A 23,959-nucleotide genomic window follows, 5' to 3' on the forward strand; every position below is an offset into this window, starting at 1 on the left:
TGCTGCCCCTTCTAAAGTAACGCCAACCGCTCAGCGTCAATTAAGGATCACGGGATGTGATCATGAACATGGAATCATTGAGCGTAATGGCTGCACTTAGGAAACACTCGATGAATATTACTATTGTATTTATTATTGTCATCGTTCTCACGATAGCCCTGTGAGGTTTCCACAGCAGATCCTGCCTCAGTTTCCTCATCTGCAAAATGGGACTCGTCCTGAGGCTCCGAGGGTGCATCTGTGGATAGAACGAGGGGTGTAATGGACAGCCGGTGCATGGGAGGCCCCCTGATCACCACGGGCCTCCTCACCCCTCCACAGCTGCCTCAGCGGGGCCCGATGCTCCAACTGTCCTCACTGGCCGGGAGCCCACTGCCTCTCTTACCCGAGGCCTTCGTGCTATAGGGGTCCTGAGACCAAGAGTCAGGCCGAGGAGGTGGTGGTGTGTGCCACGCATCCAGTGGACACAGGGCCAGGCCAAGCTGTGGGCTGCAGAGAAAGCACACCCTGAGAAATTCTTTGGAGGTTGCGAAGCTCCTTCTCCCCCCATGTTCTCTCCTTTCCTTCTCCTGTCTGCTCTGGGGGTAAGTGCTGCGACCTCCATTTTGCACATGGGGAAACCGAAGTTGGTGACTAGTTCTGGGTCACACATCGAGTCCTTGATGGGGCTGGGACTTGCAGCCTCTTTCCCCAGTACTGGGGAGGGGAGAAGTAGCGACCCCAGGGCGCAATGGGTGGGTGGACATCTGGGGACTCCTCACAGACTTGGGCTCAGTGGCTTGGCATTGTCTGCTGCCTCCGGGGCCTGGTGGACCAGGTGGAGGGGGTGGCGCTGGAGAGGGGGGCAGCTGGAAGAGGCAGCCTTCTCTTAGAAACCTCACTCCCTTTTCCAGGACTCCTTCCCCTAACAGTCATGGCTCTGGAATTCCAAACGACTTTAGTATTTTGCAAGGAGGTCTCAGGGCTCTGTGAACGTCAGCCTCAGATTGAACCTTCAAGATCATCTGCTCCAAGCCTCCCATCCATTTGACTCATCAGAAGATGGAGCCCCTGAGGAATGGAGAAGTGACTTAGCTGAGAGCAGGGCCGGTGGCATAACCATTCAGCCCAGCGTTCTGAGAGCGTCACTGGATCAGGGAGATGACAGGCCGGGGTCAGGACATTCCAGAGAAGAGGTCACATGGGCTGGACAGGGCAGGACAGGACCGGGCAGGGCCGGGCGGGCAGGGCGTGAGGCCACAATCGGACGCTAGGTATTCTTCCGCCAAGCTCTGCTATCAAGTCCTCACTTTGTCATTTCCTTTCCACAACCCTGGGAGGTCAGGGTTGTTGTCCTCACTTTACAGGCTAAGAAACAAGACACAGAGAAGTCCCAAGTCAAACAGCTTCTTCGTGCAGGAGGCAGAATTCAGACCTGGTATGGCCTGTCTCCAAATCCGACAGCTTTTCTATTACACCTCTATACTAGGTGGAATCGTGTCCACCCCCTACCCCAAAAAAGTCATGCTCTTTCTAGAACCTCAGTATGCGACCTTATTTAGAAACAAAGGCGTTGCAGATGTAGTTGGTTAAGATGAGGTCATAGTGGAGTAGGGTGGGCCCTAAATGCAGTGTGGCTGGATTTAGAAGAAGAGGAGAGGCACAGAGAGAATGTTGTTGGAGACCCGGAGAAGACACAGGGGAGGACAGCATGGAGAAGAAGGCAGAGACTAGAGAGAGGTGTCTACAAGGCCAGGAACACCAGGCTTGCTGGTGATGACCAGAGACCAGAAGAGGGAGGAAGGGTTTTCCCCTAGAGCCTTCAGAGAGCACGGCCCTGCCAGCACCTTGATTTCAGACTACCAGCCTCCAGAACCCTAAGACAATATTCCGGTTGTTTTAAGCCACTTTGGGGCCTTGTTACAGCAACCCTAGCAAACGAATATGCCTCCTCCCTGTCGTGCGGAGAGAGGGGTGACGTATAGGGCTCATGGATCCCAGGCGTGGCTGTGTTGCGACTTAGAGTATCAGGGCAAACGCACGGTGGAGAAGGACGGAGGGAACATACATTTTGTCTGACATTTGCTCAGGGCCGCACCTTACACGTGTGATCCTGATCACCCTCCGTGGGTGACTAGAGCCATTTCCCAGATGCCCCATGAGGCATCAGAGAAGGGAAAGGATTTGCCCGTCAGACTCTAGGTGCCTCCAGGTGCGATGCAAGGAGCAAACTTAGACTCCAGTTTGAATCCTAGGGAGGGAGGCCACTCACTTCCCTTCTCTGAACCTCTTTCCTCATCTAGAGAATGGGAAACATGGTCACTGCCTCTCAGGTGGTTGGGAGAATGAAATGGGCTCATTCTGTCATTCAACAAACATGTGTTGACAGTCTCTGTGCCAGCCCCTACTCTAGTTTCTAGGGATACCGCAGTGAACAAGATGGGCCAAGGTCTTGCTCCCAAGGGGCCAGATTCTTCTGGATAGTGCTTGTCAGGTGCTCTGCAAAGGCTGACAGTAAGTGCTCCATACAACTTACGGGGATAAAGACCCAGGATTGAATGGGATGGTGTGCAGAACGGGCTTGGCCTGGAAGAGCAGCACGCATCAGCACTAATTGTCTGCCCTGTCAGTGTGGCACCGCCCCCTGGCCCAGGAGAACACCAGGTCCTTGGGCACCCGGCAGTCACTGGTCTAAGCTGCCTGCCCAAAGCCAGCAGAACCCTCTGCCCCAGGCAGGGACTGTGGAGGCAGCTCAAGGAGGCTCAGGTCTCGTCAGAAGGGCCCTCCCCCGCTGCACTGTCCCCCTCCGCCACACAGCCTCAGCTCAGCCCCACCCACTCCCTGACACTGTCCCTGGGCCAGGCCTGAGCCTGCTCTGGAGGCTCTCCCAGCTGTCCTGATGTCCCCTCTGGCTTCTGCAGACGCTCCCCATTTCCACCCCTGGAGGCCTCGTCTGGGCACCAGTCCCTCCCCTCCAGAGGCGTCCCCAGACATCACTCCTGTGCTATTCTCTTTTCCTGACAACTGTGGCATCAAATGTCAACCAGGCTCTGCTCGGCACCAGAAGGTGGGGGCAGGGGGCTGGTTCTTGATAATATCTGTGTGGTTTAGGGGAGGGTCCTCCTCAGCCCCCCACGAGGGGCTAGGAATGGCTGGCTCTGCTCCCAGATCACTGTGCCGCTTCGAGCAAACCTCTTCCTCCTCAGACCTTGGATTGTCTGAGCCACGAAGGGGAGGCAGCCTTCTCTGCCTTCCCCTGGTGGTATGAGAATGAGGGGACACAGGCAATACCCTTTGGGGGCTCGGAGAATGCTGGGCCAGTGGCAGTGGACTTCCGCCGAGAGCCACCTTCCTTCTAGGTGAGCTCTGGAAGAGGTTCTGGGGGGTGCAGAGTAGCTACGCCCATCAGACCTCAGAGAAGCCCGTCCTCCTGTCCTCACTTGCCCCGAGTGAGCCGGGACAGCCGGCACCAAGCACCGGGGAAGCGGGCTCTGGCGGGCCCTGACAGCTCAGCAGTGACAGTGGCCGCTGTGGCAGAGGCTATTCTGAGAGCTGGGAAGGGCTGGGGAGCGGAGCCTGGAGGAGGGGAGCAGCTCAGGAGAAGACAGTCCTCCGAGGGTGAGGGGAGTGTCCCTGCGGCCGTGTCCATGTTCACAATAGGGAGGACTGTGTAATGTGCACTGGTCACTGGGAGGGGAGGGAGCATTGAGGTCATGAGTCACGCACCAGGGTTGCTTGCGTGTCTGTGCACAAGTTTTGGGATCCAAGTACAAGTTGAATGGGTAAAACATGTATCTGGAAGTGTAAGAGCAAGCGAGTGTGCATGCGTTGGAATGTGAGCATGTTCAAGTGCATGGGAAGGTGTGAGCAGAAGCAAACGATCCCGGGCGTGGAGGGGGGAAGAGCGCAAGGGTAAGCAAGTGGGGGCTTGTTTGTGAGCAGGAACAAATGTGGGAGTGGTAAGAAGGGTATATGGGAGAGCAAGCGTGGGTGAAGGGAGCAGAGTGTGAGAGGCCTGGGGCCAAGGGAATCCTCAGGAGGGTTTGGGGACACAAGTGAAGGGACGTACGCAGGTGTGTGTGTGAGTGAGCCAGTGTGCACCAGCGGATGCGAGTGTGTGTGTGCTGAGAGCAGGGGGGCAGTGTGATCTGGGACAAGTAGGAAGGGAAGATGTGTAGGAGCACCAGCAATGGTCACAAAAACAGCTAGCATTTATTGAGCACTTACTCTGAGCCCGATGCTGACATTTATGATCTTATTGAATTCTTTGCATACCCCACGAAGTCCGTGCTGTGATGATACTCATTTATAGATCAGGAAATAGTGGCTTTGAGCAGTTAAGTAACTTGCCCCTACTCTTAACCACTATGTGATACTGCCTCATAATGAATGTGTGAGCAGGGGCCAAGTTGTGAGTAAAGAATGAGTGTCTGTATTTGTGGTAAGTGTGAGTTTGAGTGTGTGTGTGGGGGAGGCTGAGTGTGCCAGACGTGGGTCCCAGAGGAGAGTGCCGGCAGCAGCCGTGGACACTGGGCGGGGCAGGGGCCCCAGCAGAGCCTGAGTCAGCCTCCATGGCTTCTCTGCCAATCTGACTTCCCAGCCCCGCAGTGGCAGCCTGCGCCAGGGCCCCCAGCTAAGGGATCCTCCCAGCTCTGGTATGGCCCCCAGCAGGCCCCTGGCTCACACAGCAGGCTGGGCCAAGGCTGGAGACTGGCAAGAAGCCTGCGTGGCCTCCAGGGTACCTGGGGGGCTGCCCGCAGTGTGGGCTCCCCAGGCAGGCAGGGCATATGAGAAGTGTGGGAGGGGGTCCAGCAGTGATTTCAGGCCCCTTGTGACTCTAAACAGAACCACCTGGAGGGTGTGTGTATGTATGCAGAACGAGGGCAGCCAATGGTTCCCATGCCCACCCCTGCCTTTAGGATGTGACTCAGGCAGATGCCATGCCAGGCATTTGCAAGCTGGGCCTCCTTCCACCCTGGGGGGCGGGTGAGGAGGGGCCCCTCCAGCCCTGCCCCCACCGTCACCCTTGGACCTACTCCTCAGGACCCAAGCTGGAAGGAAGGAATTTTTGAGAGCTGGCTGTCCCCTGTGGTGGGGTCTGGCCCCCGACTACCCAGAGAAAGAGGAAAGCTGCAGTCTCCAGCCTGGTCTCCAACCTCTCCAGATGCAGTACCACCCGGGCTGGAGAGCTTGGGGTTCTGGTCCTGGCCAGTTACCTCCCCACTCCAGGCTTCTGTGTCCTGACTGGCAAAAGAGAAATAATATACTAAAGGGACCCAAGGTGTGGCTGGCAGAACAGCAAGTGCCAGGGGCAAGCAAGTAACGGAGATAGTGGTGGGAGCTGGGGCTAGAGAAGGTGTCAGGACGAACTGACATTGCGCTGAGCTTTGAGGAATGGGAGAATCTCTGGTGAGGGCCCTGAGGAGGGAAAAGGGTGTTCCAGGCAGAGGCGCAAAGGTTGGCAGGTGGAGTGGGGGCTGGAGACCTAGCCCAGGACTCTGTGGGATGAGGTCATGGACAGCCCAGCTTCTCAGGCGGCCTCTCCTTTCTGAGGCCATATGGTGATCGGATCAACATCTGACTCCTCCACTAGCCTGTGCAGCAGGGACCTCATCTGTCTCTGTCGTCTGCCACTCTTGTTGGAGTGGCCCGGACGGTGCCTCATGCATTCAAGGTGCTCAATAAATATCTGTTAAATAAATGAGAAGCTTCTCCCCAAATGGGATGAACTTTAGGGCAAGAGCTTGTTCAACAGCCCCTGCAAGAGCCTCCCAGAGGCTATAAAACAGTGGTTTGCCAAGTGTGGTCCAGGTGCATCACCTGGGAACTTGTTAGAAATGCAAAGTCTTGAGCCCCAACCCAGACTTACTGGGCTGGGGCCCAGCAACGTTTGAATAAGCTCTCCAGGTTGATTCTATTACATGTTAAACTTTGAAAACCGAGGCTCTAAAACTATGTCCACAGGTCCCCTAAGAGCCCATGAAGAACCCATGTGCAGATGGAGAAGCTACAACTGTGGCCAAGTGTGGCCCCAAACTCAGATATTCTTGATCCCTTCCCTTTCCCCAGCCCAGTCCAGGGCACAAAAGAGAGCTCGATCATCCGCCCTATCAGGTTTGGAAGATTGGAAACCCGGGGTCTAGAATCAGGGGGCGGGGCACTCCCCCCCTCCGGGGAGCAGAAGGCGGGGCCAAGTGCCCTGAGCCCCGCCCCTTCCCCGTTGCCCCGGGAAACCCCGGGTTGTAACAATAACCCGCTGACGCGCTTCTGGGAGGGATCCTGCGGAGCTCGTGGGCGGGACAGCTCGGCTGCGGACCAATGAGAGAGCTCGGGCCCCGCCCCTGCTCCCCCTCCCCCAGCGCCGAGCAGGGGGCGGGGTCGCTCCCGCCTCTCCTCCCCTGCTCCGTAGGCGGCGCTGTTGCGTGCGGGGGCTGCGGCGGGGTCGCCCCAAGCCGGGAGCTCCGCGCCCCAACCCCCAGCCCGCGGGCGGGGCACCCGGGCAGGAGGAGGATTCCGTGGCCGCGGGCGGGCACGCCCCGCCCTCTCCCGCGCCGGGCCCGCCCCCTCCCCTTCCCCCGCCCATCCCGAGGTGCAGCCGGCGCTGAGCGCGGCAGGCGCGGGAGCTGGCGCTGGAGCCGGAGCGGCGGCGGCGGCGGCATTCACGGGGCGGCGGCGGCAGCGGCGGCGCGGGCTCCGGCACGGGCTCCGGCATGGTGCAATCCGGCCTCCTCCCGGGAGAGCGGGGCCCGCGCGCGGGGCCGGCGCCGGGGGAGCGGCGGCAGCGACGGTGGCGGTGGTGGCTGCAGGCGCAAGCAGGCGGCAGGTGCTAGAAGCGGAGCTGGGCGAGGTGTGTGCCCGCTGGGCTCCGGGGCCGCCGCTCCCTCGCTGCCCCCATCTTTCCCTCCCTTCGGGATTCCCAGCGCGTTCAGACCCCTGTCTCCGCGTCCCGGCCCATGGCGCCCCGCGGTTGAGCCGGCGCCGCCAGGGACCCCTCCCGCGGGCCTCCCCGGGGCGCGCAGATCCCGGAGCCGCCCGCCCACCCTCCGCGGAGTCTCCCTCCCCTCCTCGCCCGAGCCGGGCGGGACCATGGCTGCGAAGCTGCGAGCGCATCAGGTGGACGTGGACCCGGACTTCGCGCCGCAGAGCCGGCCGCGCTCGTGTACCTGGCCCCTGCCGCAGCCCGACTTGGCCGGCGACGAGGACGGAGCGCTGGGTTCAGGGGTGGCAGAGGGCGCCGAGGACTGCGGGCCGGAGCGCCGGGCAACGGCCCCGGCGATGGCCCCAGCGCCGCCGCTGGGCGCGGAGGTCGGACCGCTGCGGAAAGCGAAGAGCTCCCGGCGGAACGCGTGGGGGAACCTGTCCTACGCCGACCTCATCACCAAAGCCATCGAGAGCGCCCCGGACAAGCGACTCACGCTCTCGCAGATCTACGACTGGATGGTCCGTTACGTGCCCTACTTCAAGGATAAAGGCGACAGCAACAGCTCGGCCGGCTGGAAGGTGGGAGCGTCCGGCTGGGGAGGGGAGCTGGGGTCGCCGGCTAGGGCTTCCAGGGGCTGCTAGGTGCGTCCGGGTTCCCGGGGAGCCGTCGGGAGGGAGGCCCTGGGGCACCCCCAGGGGTCACGGAGTGTGTGCCCGGGGAGCGGGGCCGGCGCGGCAGACAGGCGGGGGCGTGCTGGGAGCAGCTGTGTGCGTGCTCTGGATGCAGGGTGGGAGGTCTGGTGAGGTGACAAGGGACTGCCACTTTGAGGCACCCCCGAGGGACACCCCCACCCCGTCCATGGCGGCATAGCAGAGGAACCCACTCCCAGGCCTCAGATATTAAGGGGCCCCCTCTTAGCCCCCGCGAGTTTGCTTTGTGTGTTACTCTTGTTTTACCTTCTCCACCGGGGCACCCTCCTTAAAGAGCTGAAATAATGGCCTGGGGCCAGTGCCTGCTTTCTCCCCAGATCTTTCCCACTACCCTCCCTGGAGCTGGCCCCAGGGTAAGGAGTGCGACCCTGAGCTCACAGTTCTTCCTGTGGTGCCAAGAGTTCACCCTAGGGCACCAGCAAGCCTGGGGTGGGGAACTGGTCAGGTGACCTGGAATCTGAGTTCTCCATGGGGCAGCTGCTATCCCCCCTTGCCTGGATCAGCATGGTGGGCTGGTGATGACCTCTGCTGGTGTGAGGGCAGGGTACTGAGGGCTGGGGAATCTGTCCCTTCCCACCCCAGGCTGTCTGGCTTCCCCTTCCCTGGCTTTCGGAGCCCAGATGCATTTGGGGGTGAAGGGAGGGGCAGGGGCACCCTTGGGAGGCCTCAGTGCCATCCAGTGGAAAGGGGGGAGCCATCTTGGGAGAGGACAAGGGCTTGACTGGATTGTGGCCTCCGGACCCTCCTCTGGCCATGTTGTTGGGGAATGGGGATAGTCGATGCCTTTGCAGGAGGAGGAGGAGGAGGTTGGGGGGTGGGGGCTGTGCCTAGGGCCTGTGAGCTGTTAGGCTTCCTATGGGTGAGGGGTCTCTGCAAGGGAGGTATGCCTAGATGGAGGGAGGGAGCCATGCCTGGTAGTGGCTGCAGACAGGGTCAGAGGAAGGAGGTGTGCCAGAGGAGGAGGGGAGGCTGGTGGACAGGAGCAGCTCTGGTTGCCCAGTGGCTACATTGTAGGGGCCACGGTGCTCTGACCTGGGGCCCTTGGCTCTCAGGCTTCATGCTGGCGTCATGTCTGTCTCTCTCTGGCCACTATGGGGTGGAGGCACAGGTTGGAGGAGCACCCATGAGTCTCCAGTCTCCTTGGGCTCAGCCCCCACGAGAACACTTACTCCTCCTAAGTGGGTACTGCCCTTGGGATTTGCTCCCACCTCCCTCCCTGGCCCCATGCACTGTCCCACCGTTCACTTCTCCCTGTAGATATATTTCTTGTCCTCAAGAGCACAGAGTTCAGATGCCTCTTCCAGGAAGCCTTCCCTGACCCTTTTTAGCTAGCTAAGGGCTCCCTCTTCCCTGGCCCTCTCCCTGACTGTCATAGGGCTCAGTCTTTTGTGTCCTCTTTCGTTTCCCCTCCCCACCCACCCATTAGAAGACAGTGGCAGTGGCAGAGCGATCTCGGTGCCCACGGCGCCCAGCATAGAGCCTGGCACTGAGGAGCCACTGGCGCATGTCTGGTGAGAGTGTGAAGGAACGGGTGGCTGGTGCAGAGGATGCTGAGGCTGGGGAGGGTACTGTGGGCCAGAGTAAGCCAGGAGGGCTTCCTGCAGGAGGTGGAGCCCCACCTGAGCTTGAGGGATCAGGAATGGTGGGGGCAGATGGCAAGGGGAGACGTGAGACCGGAAGCCGAGGGAGACCTGCAGTTCCTGAGGGTCTCAGGGCCAAACCAAGGCGTCCAGGGGCTGCTAGGTGCTAGGGGTCAGCCACCTTCAGGCATCTGTGCCAGGTGTCTCCTTAATGCTCTCAGCAGTCCCTGAGGTAGGTTTCACTGTCACCGTTTACAGAGCTGGGCACTGAGGCGCAGAGTGGAGGCGTGAACTGCCCAAGGTCACGCAGTCGGTAGATGGGAGAACTGGACTCCAATCCAGGTGTGTCTCCCGCCAAAGCCCCCTCCCCGCTCCCTAGCCTCCGGAATAGTGTCCTGCTGGCACTGGGTGTGGGAGGCGGACACAGACAGCTTTTGAACAGGGGCAGGTCTAAATCCTAGAATGTGACTGGGAATGTGCTTGGAGATAATTTAGTCCCTGGACTTCATTTCTTGGACGGTGAGCCTGAGGCCCCGGAAGGGGCTGGAACTCCTCAGGTTGTTGGTGAGTGGCAGGTGCTGGACGGTGACCCAGGTCTCCTGCCCGCCCACTGGAAGTGGTGTCCACGGCACCACGCTGCCGGGGACACACTGGTTCTCCCTGCACCTGGCTCAGGGAGGAAGGCGCGCTGGCAGGCTGGCCCTGGGCTGGGGCATGGGAGAGGGAGCCTGAGGCTTGGGCTCCTGACCCAGGCCCTGGCAGAGACCACCCAGGCACTGGAGGAGGGCTGTTCAGAGGGGCCTCTGGCCTTTCCCATCTTATTCGGTCAGTGGCTGTCCTCATTCTACCCCACCCCCCATCCTTTTCCTCCTCTCATTCCTGCCCCTGCCCCCATTCCCATTCAGTCCCTCCAGGGAGCGGGTGGAGGGACCATCCCCAACTCCCAGCCAGCCTGTGTGTTAGCAGAGGCTGTGGGACACCTCAGGTGCCAGGGCTGGGCCCATTTTTCCTCTCCCCCCTTCCCCCCCCATAAGTGTTGCACCTGAATCCCCGGGGGTACACCAAACCCTGTGTTAGATGGAGGGTGGGGGACCAAAGGGGAAGGCATCAGGCCTCCACACCCAGGCAGGAAGGGCCGGAGGTGGGGGGCAGGGGTGCAGGGAAGGCAGGTTAGACCCCCTGGGAGCCCAGGCAAACCCACACAGAGAAGGTGGCACTTGATCTGGGCTGTCTTCATTGGGGGGTAGAATTTGGAAGAAAGTCTCTCAAGGGATGTTGACTGCAGATGCAAAGGCAAGGAGGTAGAACTGTAGGAGAGGAGAGGGTTGGGCGGGCCAGGCTGGAACCAGCGGCTGCTAGGGATGGCAGGGAGGTGGCATGGGAAAGGCAGAGTGGGCCAGATCAGGAAGGGCCCATGTGCTTGGCTTTTGCCCTGTGGTCCCACCTGTGATGTGGGGAGGTAGTCAAAGGTGCTGCGGATGGGAACAGGAGGCCAGATCAGCAGCAGGTGCAGGACCCCCAACAGGCTGAAGCCTGCAGACAGGCTGGCCTTGGTGCTGGAAACTCCACCAAAGAGCCTGGTAGTGTTTCTCTCAGGACAGAGGGTCTCCAGGCCCTGGATGAGGGCTTGGACAGGAGGTTCCCCTCCCTCTTCAGTGTCTTAAAAGTGTGGATGTCAGACAGCCGGGTAGAGCCTCCCACTTCCTCCCGATGCTCCAGCCCCACCTTCCCTAGCACAGGACTCCTCCAGGAAGCCTTCCAGACTGCTCTGGGTCCTGGGTGCTCCTTCCACTCAGCGCCCCTGGAGTTGTTCAGCCTGCTTTTGTGTTTCCTGGCTGCCAGCTCCTCTGGGAGCTCCCAGGCCAGGCCTGGGCACCTCCCATTCCTGTCCCCAGGCTTGATGGGGGAGGAGCACAGTGGATGGGGACTTCCCTTCTCCCTCAGGGCCTGGAGCAGCCCTGCGGTTGGGGGATGGGATCAGGAGGGGTGGTGCTACCCCCATCTGGCCCATGCTGGCCAGTAGGTCTTAGGTGGGGTGCAAGGAGGGACTGATCCAGAGGCCAAGAGGAGGGTCCTGTTACAGCCAGGCTGAGCAGTGGCTGTGAGTGCAGAGGGCTCCCCCTCCTCTCCCCCCTCCAGCTTGCTCCAGCAGGGCTCCCTCCTCCTTCTTTGTCCTCCGGGGATCCCCAGCCCCAAGGGCTGGTGGGGGTGCCGGAGGAGGCGGTGTGAGCCCCGGTTGGGGGGTGTCCTCACCCCCCGCCGTGCACGAGCGGGGGGCTGGCAGCTGCCCGCCTCCTGGGCACGAGCCCGCGCCAGCCGCTCCTGGCACAGTTGCTGGCACGCCCGGCAGACTCCCACGGCCACCTGCTCACACCCACCCACGAGCGCTGGCGCGCTGCGGGCCCTTCCGGCTTCCCGGGCCTCCCGGCGCCCCTCCCCCGCCGCCCTGCTCCGGAGCCCCCCCCCCGCCCCCCACACACGCAGGCCCCCTCGCTCCCGCCAGCCAGCCCCAGGCCCGGCCCCCTCCCTGCGCAACTTGGGGAGCTCCCGAGTCTGGGTGCTCCTGGGAGGCCCCTGGGGTGGCTGCGGGGAGAAGGAGAGATGGGGAGGCAGGCAGACAGACAGACGGACAGACAGGGTGAGGGCCCCGCCTGCCACCTGGCGCCGCTCCAGCGGGACGATGGCGGGCAGCGCCGTGCCAGGCGGTAATTGCAGACAGACTAATTTAAAGAGATGAGACGGTTATTTTTAACTCGTGTTAAGGTAATGAACGGCGCGGGGGGTTTGCGGGTTCGAAAGTTCAGCGCCCCCCCAACCCCCACTTTCTGTGGGTTGGGGCCCCCCTCTCTGCACACCCAGAGGACTCCAGCTTCAGGACTGACTGGAGGTGGGGGCCTGTGCCAGGGACCGGGAGGGCTGAGAGGGCCTGGACAGAGGCTCCCCCTAGCCCGGTGCAGATCTGTTTGCATCCTGGCCACCATGTTTCCAGGGGGTGTATTAACATCCCAGTTTCCAGGGTGGAGAAGTGACTTGCTCTGGGGTCACATCCTTAGAAAGCGTCTGGCCGGGAAATTGGACCCCTTTTTGACCCCAAAACTCAAACTTTTTCTGTGCCATTGGGGCTGGAGGAGAGGGCTTGTGTTTGGGTTTTGAAAGGGCGCGGGCTTGTTCCTTGCAATCCAGGGTCTTGTCTTCAAGTGGCAGCTGGTGATGGCCCCCATACAGGGTCTTGGGGGCTGTGGAAGCCCCTCTGTCTGGGTCTTGTGAGGGGTGAGGGGGTGGTGGTCATGAACTGGGTGTGGCCATAGGCTTCTGGGATCTGGGTGTACTGGCTTTAGCCAGGGGAGCTGCCTCCTCCCCTCACTGTCTCCCTTACCTTGTGGGAGGCTCACCAGCAGCCCCTCCCTATTTGCAGCCTATGAGCCTGCCTCCTAACTTGGGGGTGGGTACCTGGGAAACAGGTCACACATTGGGGCCCACTCCTTCCACCTCCAAATCAGACTTCACGTCTCTAGGGGAGGTGGGGAGTCGTGGAACCCAATATCACCTTCCACGCCTCCTTCCCCGGCTCAGTCTCCTTCTCACACACCCGTAGTGACTGAGGGCTCTGGCCTCTGGAGCTGCCCATTCTATTGCTAGACAGGTCTTAAAGTTGTTAGCACTTCTTTCCTTCTCCCTGGCAGTGGTCCAACCCCCTGGAGTATCGCTCCTCTCCTCGTGTATTAGTTCAGCTGTTTGGGTCAGCTGGAGTTGCAGAGTCCAGAGCGGTTGAGGGGTGGACGGAGCACCCACAGAGCCCCCGTAAGGGAACCTGATCCAGTGTGTGTGAGCTGGAGCAAAGCTCTTTCCCATTCTGATCCTTGACGTTCTCATCCGTGTCCACAGGGCCTTAACTGGATCCCTGGTTCTTTCAGGTCTGTGACTGACCAACACTGTGGTTCTAGGAGCCATGAGGGGTTAGTTGGGACCCAGGGCACAATGTACTGATAGGACTTCTCAGGGGTGCAAGCATGTGATTACAGGTGTGGATGGACTTGAACTTGGGACTCCTGCTTGGGGATGCCTACTCTGACCCTGGCAGTACCCAGGTGGCAAATGTACTTTGGACACAATGAAGGGAGTGCTCGTGGCAGTCTCAGTGGGCCCCCAGAGCAGACAGATGGGGGGTGCAGGGTGTTGGGTGGGCACTAACTAAGGCTCTGGGGCCCGGGTAGGGTGCTCAGGGGGACAGCTGGATCTGGAGCACCCCCCCTTCCTCTTGGCACCCTGGTTACCATAGAAACCAACTCCTGTTTGGGAGGGTTTGGCTGTTTGCTGCCTCTCCCCACCCCCCAACCCATATGTGGAGGTGGGAGGGGGGCCAGGTGGCGTGTGGGGGAGGGGCCTCCCACACCCTCCCCCTGGGGCCTCCCTCTTTGCAGAGAAACCTTTCTGGTCTCTAAGGGGGGTGCCTCTTGTGGGAAGGGGAACCAGAATTAAGAAAATTAATGTCTGGGTGCTAGGCCTTTGGGCACTTCACATACGTTGTCTTTTTACATCCTCCCTGGACCCTGCCAAATATGTGTTAATAGCCCCATTTTGCAGTTGAGGAAATGGAGGCCAAGAAAGGTGAAGTCACTTGGCCAGGGAAGCATAGCTGGGATGAGGCTGAGCCTGGATTTAGACACAGACCTATCTCTCCCATGTTTCTCCCAGCGCTGTGCAGTCTCAACCCCACGCACCCCAGCCCTCCTGCCCCAAGGCTCCCTCATGCCCCAGAACCCTCTGGGGCTCCTCAGTCCCCTCTGGGAGCCAGCCAAGCTTGAACGGCTCTGTATGGACTCCTGGGCCCTCAGCTGGCCTTGGCCAGGCCCTGCCCTCCCTCCTGCTTTTCCTGCTGTCTGTGTTCTCAGGATCCCCTTGCTTTGCCACCTTTACACCTCATACCCCTGCTATTGTCAGATGCTCATCAAGGCGGCTCCTGACTCTTGGACTGATCCCTTGGGCCAACCCTCAGAAAATAGGCTGCGTGCTTGGGTGGACTGAATACAGGCCCACCTCCCAGGTGATTCTGGAACCCACTGCATCTCTGAGAATTCCTGCCTTAATGCCTGCCTTGTTGGCCAACCTGGTTGATGATCAGAGTCACCTAGAGGCTTTTAAATAACACAGGTTTCCAGTTCCCATCTCAGATCCTCTATATCAGACCCTCAGAGGGTCTGATTTTAACAGGTCTGTCTACTGATGGACCAGATTCTGAGCCAGTGCCTTTGATGGTAGCGTCCTGGACTCCTGTTTGTCCCTCCCTCTGCTCCCAGTGTAGACCAGCTTCTTCTCTCAGCAGGCTACCCAGGTGGAGCCCCCTCCCCTCCTCCTCACTCTTTTTGGGCCTCCCAGAGAATTAAAAGCCAGGAAGTCAGCTCCAACACCAGATCCCCCGGCCCCAACACCTTCACCCTCCTGTCGTAGGTGTTGTGTTGTATAGAACACAGCTGGAGAGGATGGAGCCAGCAGCTGGGGCCGATGCCCTCAGCCACTGAGGGCCTTTGGCTGCAGGAAGGTGCGTGGTGGCGTAAAGACTCAGCAAGCGTCTGGAACTGGCCCAGTAAGGACCTAAAAGTCACAGCCCCTCTTCTCCGATCACTCCCTATGTGTCCAGTGCAGTGCTGTTCCTACAGGGTCCCGGCCAGGGGCCTCACTTAGCAGGACGCTCAAGGCCTTGGCCCCCTGGTCCCAATCAGTCTCTCCAGCCACATCACTCTGCTCTTCCGACCCTCGAATCAGCCACTGAACTATGCTAGCCCAGGGTTCAGCCGCCAGGTGCCATTATATACATGCTTTCTTCTAACTCTTGTCCCCCACTGTCTGCCCTGTGAAGCCGCTGCTGTGATTTTCCCCGTTTTAGGAGGAAACTAAGGCTGGAGAAGGAAAGTGGCTTTTACTGTATCCTGCTGTAAGTGACAGAAATAAAACTCCCGGGGCTAACTCTCCCTAGCCCACTGTTCAGGCCAGGCCAATCCAAGCTGACACACACACACACACACACACACACACACACACCCCTCGCCCCCCTGCCACGCCTTGCCCCCCCCCCTCCAGCCCCATCATTGTCTCTCTGCTCTTAGAGTTTGGCCCTGAGGCTTCCAGTCTGCGGGGGGATGGCTCCAGGGGCACCTGGCTCCCTCTCTCTGAGACAGAGCTCCCCGAGGGCAAGGCCAGACCAGCGTGTGCTGTGGTGTTCGCTACCCCCCCTTCCTCCCCTCATCTGCAGGCCCAAGGCTGAGGACAGCTTCCTCCATGCACTTGAACCCAGGCTTACACCTGTTAGCCACTCCCTGCAGTGCTGCTGAGAGGAACCAACCTGGCCCCCTGACCTTGAGCGACCCACAGGTTGAGTTGGGGAGATAAGATGAGGACGCCTGTGTTTGATTCGGGGATAAAGATTGCTCAGGGTCATGAGGGAAGGCCAAATAATGAGCTGTGGGTATTCGGAGGCGGGGGAGGGGAACCAGACAAAGGAGGTCAGACCTTGGCGTCTGGTTCTGTTGGTCAGAGCACAGCAGGACTTGAGGCTGGGGAAGCAAGCCAGGGACTGAAGGGAATGGTCTTGAATATCTGGCCAGGGACCTGGCACTCCAAGCTGGGGAATAATCTAGGCAGAATGATCATTCAGGGGTGGTGTGGACAGGGTAAAGACTGGCTTGGGCACCCAGTGTGGGCCTGGCACTGGGGTCCAGGGGAGAAGATGAGTCTGACGGGGTAGAGGCCCAAAGGGTCTAAGAGCAGGCCTGAGGTGCCATGCAGCACCCTTCGGTACCCGGGGGGTCTTAGAGGTGAGACTGTGGTGTGGTTAGGAGTCTTGGGGGCAGCAGGGAGGACCAGAACCTAGCTCTGCCCCTCACCGTCTGTGTGGCCTTAGGCAACTGAGCCTGTTTTCTCATCTACAAAATGGGATGATAATAGGACTTATGCCCAAGCTGTGTGGTGAGAATTACAGGAGAGATACATATAAAGTCCCCATGAAATCCTAGCAAACACCCTTACTGTTGTACATCGCTCTGGGAAAGGAAAGGAATCCCTTCTCCACTGCTGTGTAGGGTGGGGATCTGGGCCCTGATCCTTGAGAGACACTGGCTTGTGTGAGTGCGTGAGTGTGCATGCGTGTGTGTGTGTGTGTGTGTGTTGGGGGAGAGTGGTCCTTCCTCTAATGCCCCCCTTTCTGTCCCTGAGGTGTGAGCTCTTCAGGATGTCCAAGCTTCCACCTGCCCCTACCTTAACCCACTGTTTTCTTGCCTGCAGAGCCTTCCTCGTGGCCTTGGGAGGCCAGCAGGCAGGTTTTAGGCTCAGTATTTTCACAGATGAAGGCAGTGGTTTGCTCAAGGTCACCCTTGAACCCAGGGCTGCCTGCCCCTGGACGTGGGCTTCTCTTTGCCCACTGGGAGGCTGTGTGACCTTGGATATGGCCCTCCCCTCTCTGGCTCTGAGTCCCATCTAGAGACCCGAATTCCCCTCCCCCAACACTCTGGGAAGCTGCTTGGCCTCCTCCACCCCGTCTGTCCCCTCCCCCTGTCCTCTGCTGGCCTTGCCTTCTCTGTAACCTGAGCCGGGGCTGTGGGGGGAGGGGGCTTGCCCCTCTGCCAGAGGCACCTGCCAGCTGAGCAGATGTGAGGGGATGAAGGCCCCCCTCCCCCCAGGGGATCTTAGGCTCTTAGCGCAGCTAGGCTGGGGCTGGGGCATGCAGTGCTCAGCACACCCAGCCCTGGCCTCTGGCCTCTACACCCAGAGCTTACCCCGAGCACTTGTTCATTTTTCAGGGGACATTCATGCTCCAACATGTCCTGCGAGGACCTCTCAGAATCCAGAAGACAGATGGCAGATGAGGGCTGGTGCCCCGGTCTGGGTGGGCTGCCTTGGGCTCCTGGAGCCCCTTGGCATAGGGACAGAGGGCCAAGGGCAGTCCCTGGGGGTGAGGCCAGTATCTGTGCGGGTGGCCATGCCCCTGGGAGAGCAGATGGTTCTCTTGGCGCTGTGCCCACTCTTCCTCTTTTTCCCCCAGGAGCCAGCCTACAGGGCTGGGGCACAGCTGCTGGGCCCTCCCCAGAGCTGGGCCCAGGGCAGGGCTGGGTGAGGTCACCGCAGCTGCTCCCAGGGCCTGGGGCAGGGTTGTAGGGAGGTGCTGCATGCAGAGGGAAGGACAGGGCTCAGATTGAGGAGAGATAGGGAGAGTCCTGGAGGGCTTTGCATTTAGGGATCCCCGTTAATCTTGGATGAGGGAGGAAAGAGCCTTTGGAGGACTCGATGAGCCAGTATGGACAGCCCCACCCCAGCTCCTACCCCAGGCCCACGCTGGAGCTTCTGTCTGGCCTGGGCGCCTCCTTAGAGGCATCTCAGGGTGAGAGGCAGAGCAAGGGCCCTGGGTGTGAATTCCTTCCCGCACCACCACATACACCATGTGACCTTGGGCAGCTCCATTTGTCTCTTGGAGCCTCAGTTTCTCATCAGTAAAATAGGCACACTAAACCAGCTCAGAGGATGGTTAAGAAGACAGTAAGATTTTAAGCGTTGTGCCGGCACAGTGCATAGCACATAATGAATGTTCAGTAAACGGTAGTTCCTTTTCTTTTTTTTTTTTAAAGATTTTATTTATTTATTTGACAGAGAGAGAGAGCGAGAGCAGGAACACAAGCAGGGGGAGTGGGAGAGGGAGAAGCAGGCTTCCCGCCAAGCAGGGAGCCCGATGCGGGGCTTGATCCCAGGACCCTGGGACTATGACCTGAGCTGAAGGCAGACGCTCAACGACTGAGCCACCCAGGCGCCCCTGGTAGTTCCTTTTCTTACTTGACTGAATTCTCCCGAGGAGCCTGGAAGTGCTGAGGAAAAGCAGGGAGGTGGCAGAGACAGCAGGAACTGGGGGGGGTGGGGGGTGGGGGAAGCAGGAGGGAGGAGGCAAGGCCTGGAGCTCTGGCCTGAGGTTTTGCTGAACAGAAACGGCAGAGACGGCCGGGCCTGAGTGGCTTACCGCTGCCCAGAGCTCGTCCCGTGTGTTGACTTTACTGTGAGCCGCGGGTTGCCCCGCGAAGTTCAAGTGGGGAGCCAGCTCACACACAGTTATCCTCTGGTTTGCGGTTCTGTTTCTGCAGCAACACTGAGGTGGGAGCAACACCTTTGGGACTTGCAGGGGGAAGTAGAAAAATGTCACAGAGCTCGCCTTGCTGGAGCAGCCCGACCTGGTCAAGCAGAGAGGGAAGGAGGGGCCGAGGGAGCGGAGTGTGCAAAGGCCTGGCAGTGTACGACATCCAGGGTGGCTGGAGCCCCAGTGGGCCGAAGGGAATGGCGGTTAGGAGACGGTTCTTGTGTGTCGGTCTGGAGTTGGACCCAAGCCCACAGGTGATGGGGAGCCATGGGCTCTGGAGTAGAGGCGAGCTTTGACTTCTACTGCTGGTTTGCTTGGACCAGGCTAGGTGTGTGGGCTCTGCTCTCTCTGGGGTGGGGGTGGGGGGATGCCAGGGCCTGTCTTTTGACCTCGTGCCTTGCTTTGGACGTTTGGTTCCTCCTGGCCCCTGGCTGCCCACTTCTGTTCCATGGCTGACCCCAAGCCCGATCCCCTATTGACAGCTGTGGCCGTGGTGCCCCCACCTGCCCTTCTACCCCTCCTCCACTACAGACCCTGGGATCGAGGATTTGCACATGGCCTCAGGCCTCTCCAGGTCACCCCCTTCTGCCAGGAAGCCTGCCAGGACTGAGCATCCCAGCTTGAGCCCAGGTGGCAGAGCAAGGGACCCTCAGAGAGACTGTGGCTCTGAGACAGGCCCCAGCCTGGGGCTCCAGAGTGGGGCGTCGGGTAAAGGGTGGGACAGGGGCAGCTCCAGGGGCTCTGAGTCAGGGAGAGGATGAGATTCTTAACATGTAGGGTCCCATCCAGGTCTCAGCCCTCCCCAGGAATACTCTTTTACAGGGGAGGCCCAAGGTCACATGAACACAGTTGGGATTTCAACCCTGCCCTCAGCCTTACTTCATGCAGGAAGGGAGGGAAGGAAGGAGGGAGAGGGCCAGTTGGAGCCATGGAGGGGGTCAGAGAACTCACACAGCCCCAGAGGTGGTCTCTGCCCAGGGATCATCATCACCATTGGGTAGGCCAGGTCAGCTTCCTGAAAGAGGGGCTGGGCTGAACCTCAGACAGTGATGGAACCTGGAGGGGTGTCTGTACCTGGCTTTGGGCTTGGGCGGATGGGCACCGGTCCTAGGACTGAACAGGGAGGGTCCTGGAATTCCCCAGATGTCAGGAAGGTCAGGAGGTAGCAGAGGACTTGAGGTGGGTGGGGACACAAGATTTGGCCGATGAAAGCCAGGAAGCTTAGGCTTGAGAACCAAGGCAGGGATGAGCATTGAGGTGGGCGGGACGGTGTCCCCTGCCACATTGGAGGAGGGGGTGAGAAGAGCCCTGGTTTGGAACCCAACAGCTCCATGACCGCGCAGCTTTGTGGCCTTACTGAGCCCACTTTCCCCTCTTTGGAAAATAGTGGCACTTGTTTGCAGGATGGCTTTCAGGATTGCATCTAAAGAACCTAGCCTGGGTCTGGCATGTGGTTGGTGGTGCCCTTCTCCTGCCTTGGTATTTGAAGCACGTGCCAGTGGTGTGCTGGAGCTGGCTTGCCTTGGCTCAGAAGAGCCAGTCCTGCACACGTCTTCCCAGTTCCGTACTCAGTGATGTCATGCTGGCAGCTTACAACTGGCCGCAGAAATCAGCAAAAGCTACAAATCAAATCAGGTGGGATCTTTTCCCTACTGGGGAGCTGGAGGAAATCAATCCTATGGGCCCTTTTGAATGCTGGAGGGGACAGAATGGGAAGTGGGGTAATGGCGGGGCACTGGCTGGGCTGAGCAACCTAGAACTCTGAGTCCCTGGGCCCTTTTGGTGTGGGCGGAGATTGCACAGAGTCATAGCGCCAGGCAGCCCTCTGTAGGCAGGGGATGGGAATGGTGAGATCACTCTTGTCTCCACGTTCTCCCCCCCCACCCCCGCCCCCCACCCCGGCGCTCTGGCGGGCTCGGGCTCCAGGCTCCGAGGAGGGTGAGCTATCAGAGAATGGAGCTGTGCGAGAAGGAGAAATGAGGTTGTAGTGGAAGATAAACGAGGTTGTACTGTCAGGGAATGAGGTGGTACTTGGAGGCAAGGTGAGGCTGCATTATGAGATAGATGAGGTTGTCCTGTCAGGGGCTGAAGAGTACTTGTAGGAGAGGTGACGTCCTGCAGGACCGGTCGGGTTGCACCGGCCGAGAACACAGCCCACCACAGGCAGAAGGAGAGACTCAGACTTGGAGGATAAATGAGGGTGTCCTGCTGGATAGATGAGGGGGCCCGTCAGGTGAATGGAGCGCTGTTAGCAAATGAGGTTGTACTTGCTGGATAAATGGGACTGGGGTGCTGGATAAATGGGGTTGTGCTGTCAGATGAATGCATTACTGCTCGTGGGCGAAGGGTGTCCTGGGAATAAATGAGGGCGTCCTGCTGGATAGATGAGCTGCCACCACCAAATGGATCAGACCCTGTCTGTGCGGGAGGCACCGGCAGCAGGGATGAGGTGGTTCTCTCCCCACTGGGGCTCCCGGCGTGTCTTCCAGCCCAGGTGGGACAGGCTCTCGGAGACCTCCGTCGGCCCCAGCGATCCCTGGATGACTCAAGTCTGTCTGGGCAGCGGGAGGGAGTGGGGAGGGGGCCTGGGGTGGGCAGGTGCACGGTCACCCCCTGAGGCCTTCCCCCATTTCTCATGGAAACCCTGACCCTCCTCTGCGCTTCCCTCTGTGGATCAGGCTGTTCCCGACTTGTTCCCATGCTTGTCTCTCATTCTGCCTGTGTTTCCTTCTCTCAGCCCAATTTGGGGAAGCCCCTCTCATGTGCCAGCTACTCTGCCCCGTTTCCTTTAATTCTTCCTGCAACACAGTATTACCCCCCCCTTTACTCTCTCTCTCTCATTCATTCGTTCAGTGAACATTTATTAAATGCCTGGTACGCATCAAACGCATGGGGTAAAGTCAAAAATGGACAAAAATCCCTCATGAAACTTATATTCTAATGTGAGGGAAACCAGACAATAAATAATAAATACAGAATATAAATGAATTATATATTTATATATAACTTAACATATTAATTTATTAATGTATGCATACAAACTATTAATTAAGAAAGTGATCCTTGCTTTAGAAAAGTTGAGAGCAGGTAAGGGGGCCAAGAAATGGCAGAAAGGGGGAGCAAAGGGTTAGAGTGGTCAGGATGGGCCTCGTTTTGGCAAAAGATTCTATCTGCATGCGGACTCGAAAGAGATGAGAGATTGATGGGGGTATCTGGGTGAACAGTTTACCCCTGAGACAGAGGCCCCAGGGCAGGACCGTACCTAGCAGGTTCAAGGAACAGGAGAGAGGAATCGAGCGGGATTGTGTTAGGAGAGGAGTCTGAGAGGTCATGGAGGCGCTTGTGGGTTATGGCAAGGCCTTTGTTTTTTACTCTTAGATGGGGGGCATCTCAGGGTTCTGGGCAGGACTGGATGTGATCCAAGCTACTTAAAGGGCCACTCTGACTGCTGGGTGGTAGAAGGCTGTAGGGAGGCAAGGGTGGGAGCAGGTAGCTGTTTGAGGAAATAGAGGTTCAAAGCATCTTGCCCCAGAGCTGCATTGCTCATGGGGTATTGGAGCCACAACTGGAATCCAGATCCAACACCAGAGCCCATGCGCTTTCAACTGCACCAGCCTCCTCTCCCAGGTGGGTGAGGCCCCGAGGAGGGGGGTTGCCCAGCCTCCCTAGCCCGGGTTCCAAGGGAGAGGGGGATGGGCGTGGATGTAGCTCACTGTGCCTTCCCCCTGCGCTGGGATGGCCTGCCTCCCGAATCAGGGCGGTCCAACCCCCCCCCCCCCCGATAACCTGCCCCAGGCCGGTGTGGAGGTGTGGGAGGCGTGAGGCCCCCAAAGCCGGGCCCAGCTCTGGGCACTGGGGAGCCTGGGCATGCCGGGGCCGTGGCTGTGGTGGCGGGTTGCTAGGTGACTCTAAGAGGGCACCCTGGTTACTGCTGCCTGGCAGAGGCGGCTCCCCCCTCGGCCTCCCTCACCTCCTCTGTGGCCTCTGGCCTCCCAGGAGGCCTTGTGGGGGAGTTGCGATCTGCGCTTGCCACTGGATCTTGGCTGGGAGCTCTGATTGGTACCACGTGGCTGGGCCCCGAGGAGCCAGACTGGGCTTCAGGGCCTGGACTTCCCTCAGGGGCCACAGCCCTGTGCACACCTGGTGCCCAGCCTGGCTCCACAGGCAGAGGCCTAGGTTGTCCTTAGCCAGCTCTGGGCTCCCTCCCCGGGTGACCCTGGGCAAGGTATGGCAGCCCTCGGGACCTCCACGGCCCCATCCGTCTGGCCTGCACCATCCCTCCACCGGGGCCAGGTTTTCTACGAGAGTACCAGGCGTGCTGAGGCAGCCCAGCTCCAGGTACCCCGCCCCCGCTCCCTGATGGCTTGAGTGTGTAACACTCCGTTTTGCGTTAGGTTCCATTTGCGAACAGAGTTCCACTACTTAAAAAAAAAAAAAAAAATTGGGGACACCTGGGTGGCTCAGTCAGTGAAGCGTCTGCCTTTGGCTCAGGTCATGATCCCAGGATGCTGGGATCAAGCCCCACATCATCCGGCTCCCTGCTCTTCCCTCTCCCTCTGCCCCTCCCCCCTGCTCGTGCTCTCTCCCTCTCTCTGTCTGTCTCTCTCTCAAATAAATAAATAAAAATCTTTTTTAAAAAAGTTTGAAAACCTGTGGACTGGATGAGTTCAAGAACTTGCAGTGTCAAACTGAAAAGGTCACAGAGTACGGTTGGCACATCTCATCAGTACCCAGGCGGGGAAACGGGCCCGGAGAGAGACGGACAGGCTGCCCCAGGTGAGGCTTGGTGGGGTGAGAAGAGCACTGAGCCAGGGGTCAGGAGGCCTGCGCTCGAACCCCTGCTCTGCTCCCAGGTCCTGGGTGCCCTTGGGCAAGTCCTTTCTTCTCTCTGGGTCGGATCAGCAGTGGTTTCAGGCTGGGGCTCCGGCTCCCTGGGGTACCTGGCCAGACAGGGAACAGAGTGGGGGAAGCGTGCAAACCTTCATAGGCCCAGAGCAGGTGCTCTTGGTAATCGAGAACATCATTTTTGTATTCAGAAAACTTAGATGCATTATGAAGTATAATGCAAAAATCCCCCTGAATGCTAAAAATGAAGCACAAGACTTAATAGGAAATTTTGACCTTGCGACATGCCCCCAGTCTTCCCATGCTGCCTGCTTCTAGGGATAGTTTACATGGAAAGTTTGAGAAGCACTAGAGTCCTGGCTTCCTGAGATTCTTTGGAAATTCCCTGACTCATTTCTCTCCGGCGTGGTGGAATGTGATGTCCTTTAGACTCAGGGCGTGAGTAACCTGAAATCAATACCTGGCTCTACCATCTGCACTGTGGGACTGGCAGCTTACTGAACCTCTCTGAGCCTCACTCTCCTCATCTGGAGCTAGGGATCACAATCCCCGAGTTGTATGGAGTTTGATAGACTACGTGAGATCAAGTACTTATAACACCTGGGGCTTAACAAGCAGGTACTGAGTGGGTGCTGGCACTTGGCGATGTCCTTCCTCCTCCCCCCTCCCCCCAGCACTCAGACTCAGGCTGGCACATAGTGACACTGATAAAGAGGTGTTGCCTGACTGACCTCCAGCTGGGGAGAAGCTGGGAGGCGGAGCCTCTGTGAAGCCAGACAGTCCCCTGGGGAGGACGCCCCCCCCCCCCCCC

General features: G+C 59.2%; 1 protein-coding gene across 1 annotated transcript in view; it reads left to right on the forward strand.

The window, feature by feature from the left end:
- The first annotated feature begins 6,589 nt into the window (after positions 1-6,589).
- Positions 6,590-23,959, forward strand: part of FOXO6 (forkhead box O6) — a 21,344-nt gene continuing 3,974 nt past the window's right edge. The window contains exon 1 of the mRNA XM_081818220.1: positions 6,590-7,479. Coding sequence (XP_081674346.1) covers positions 7,066-7,479 — 414 coding nt within the window. The 5' untranslated portion in view covers positions 6,590-7,065. The remainder of the gene's footprint in view (positions 7,480-23,959) is intronic.

Source organism: Leptonychotes weddellii, chromosome 4 (assembly GCF_054177405.1).
Source record: "Leptonychotes weddellii isolate Sample4059 chromosome 4, ASM5417740v2, whole genome shotgun sequence".
NCBI classification, from domain to species: Eukaryota; Metazoa; Chordata; class Mammalia; order Carnivora; family Phocidae; genus Leptonychotes; species Leptonychotes weddellii.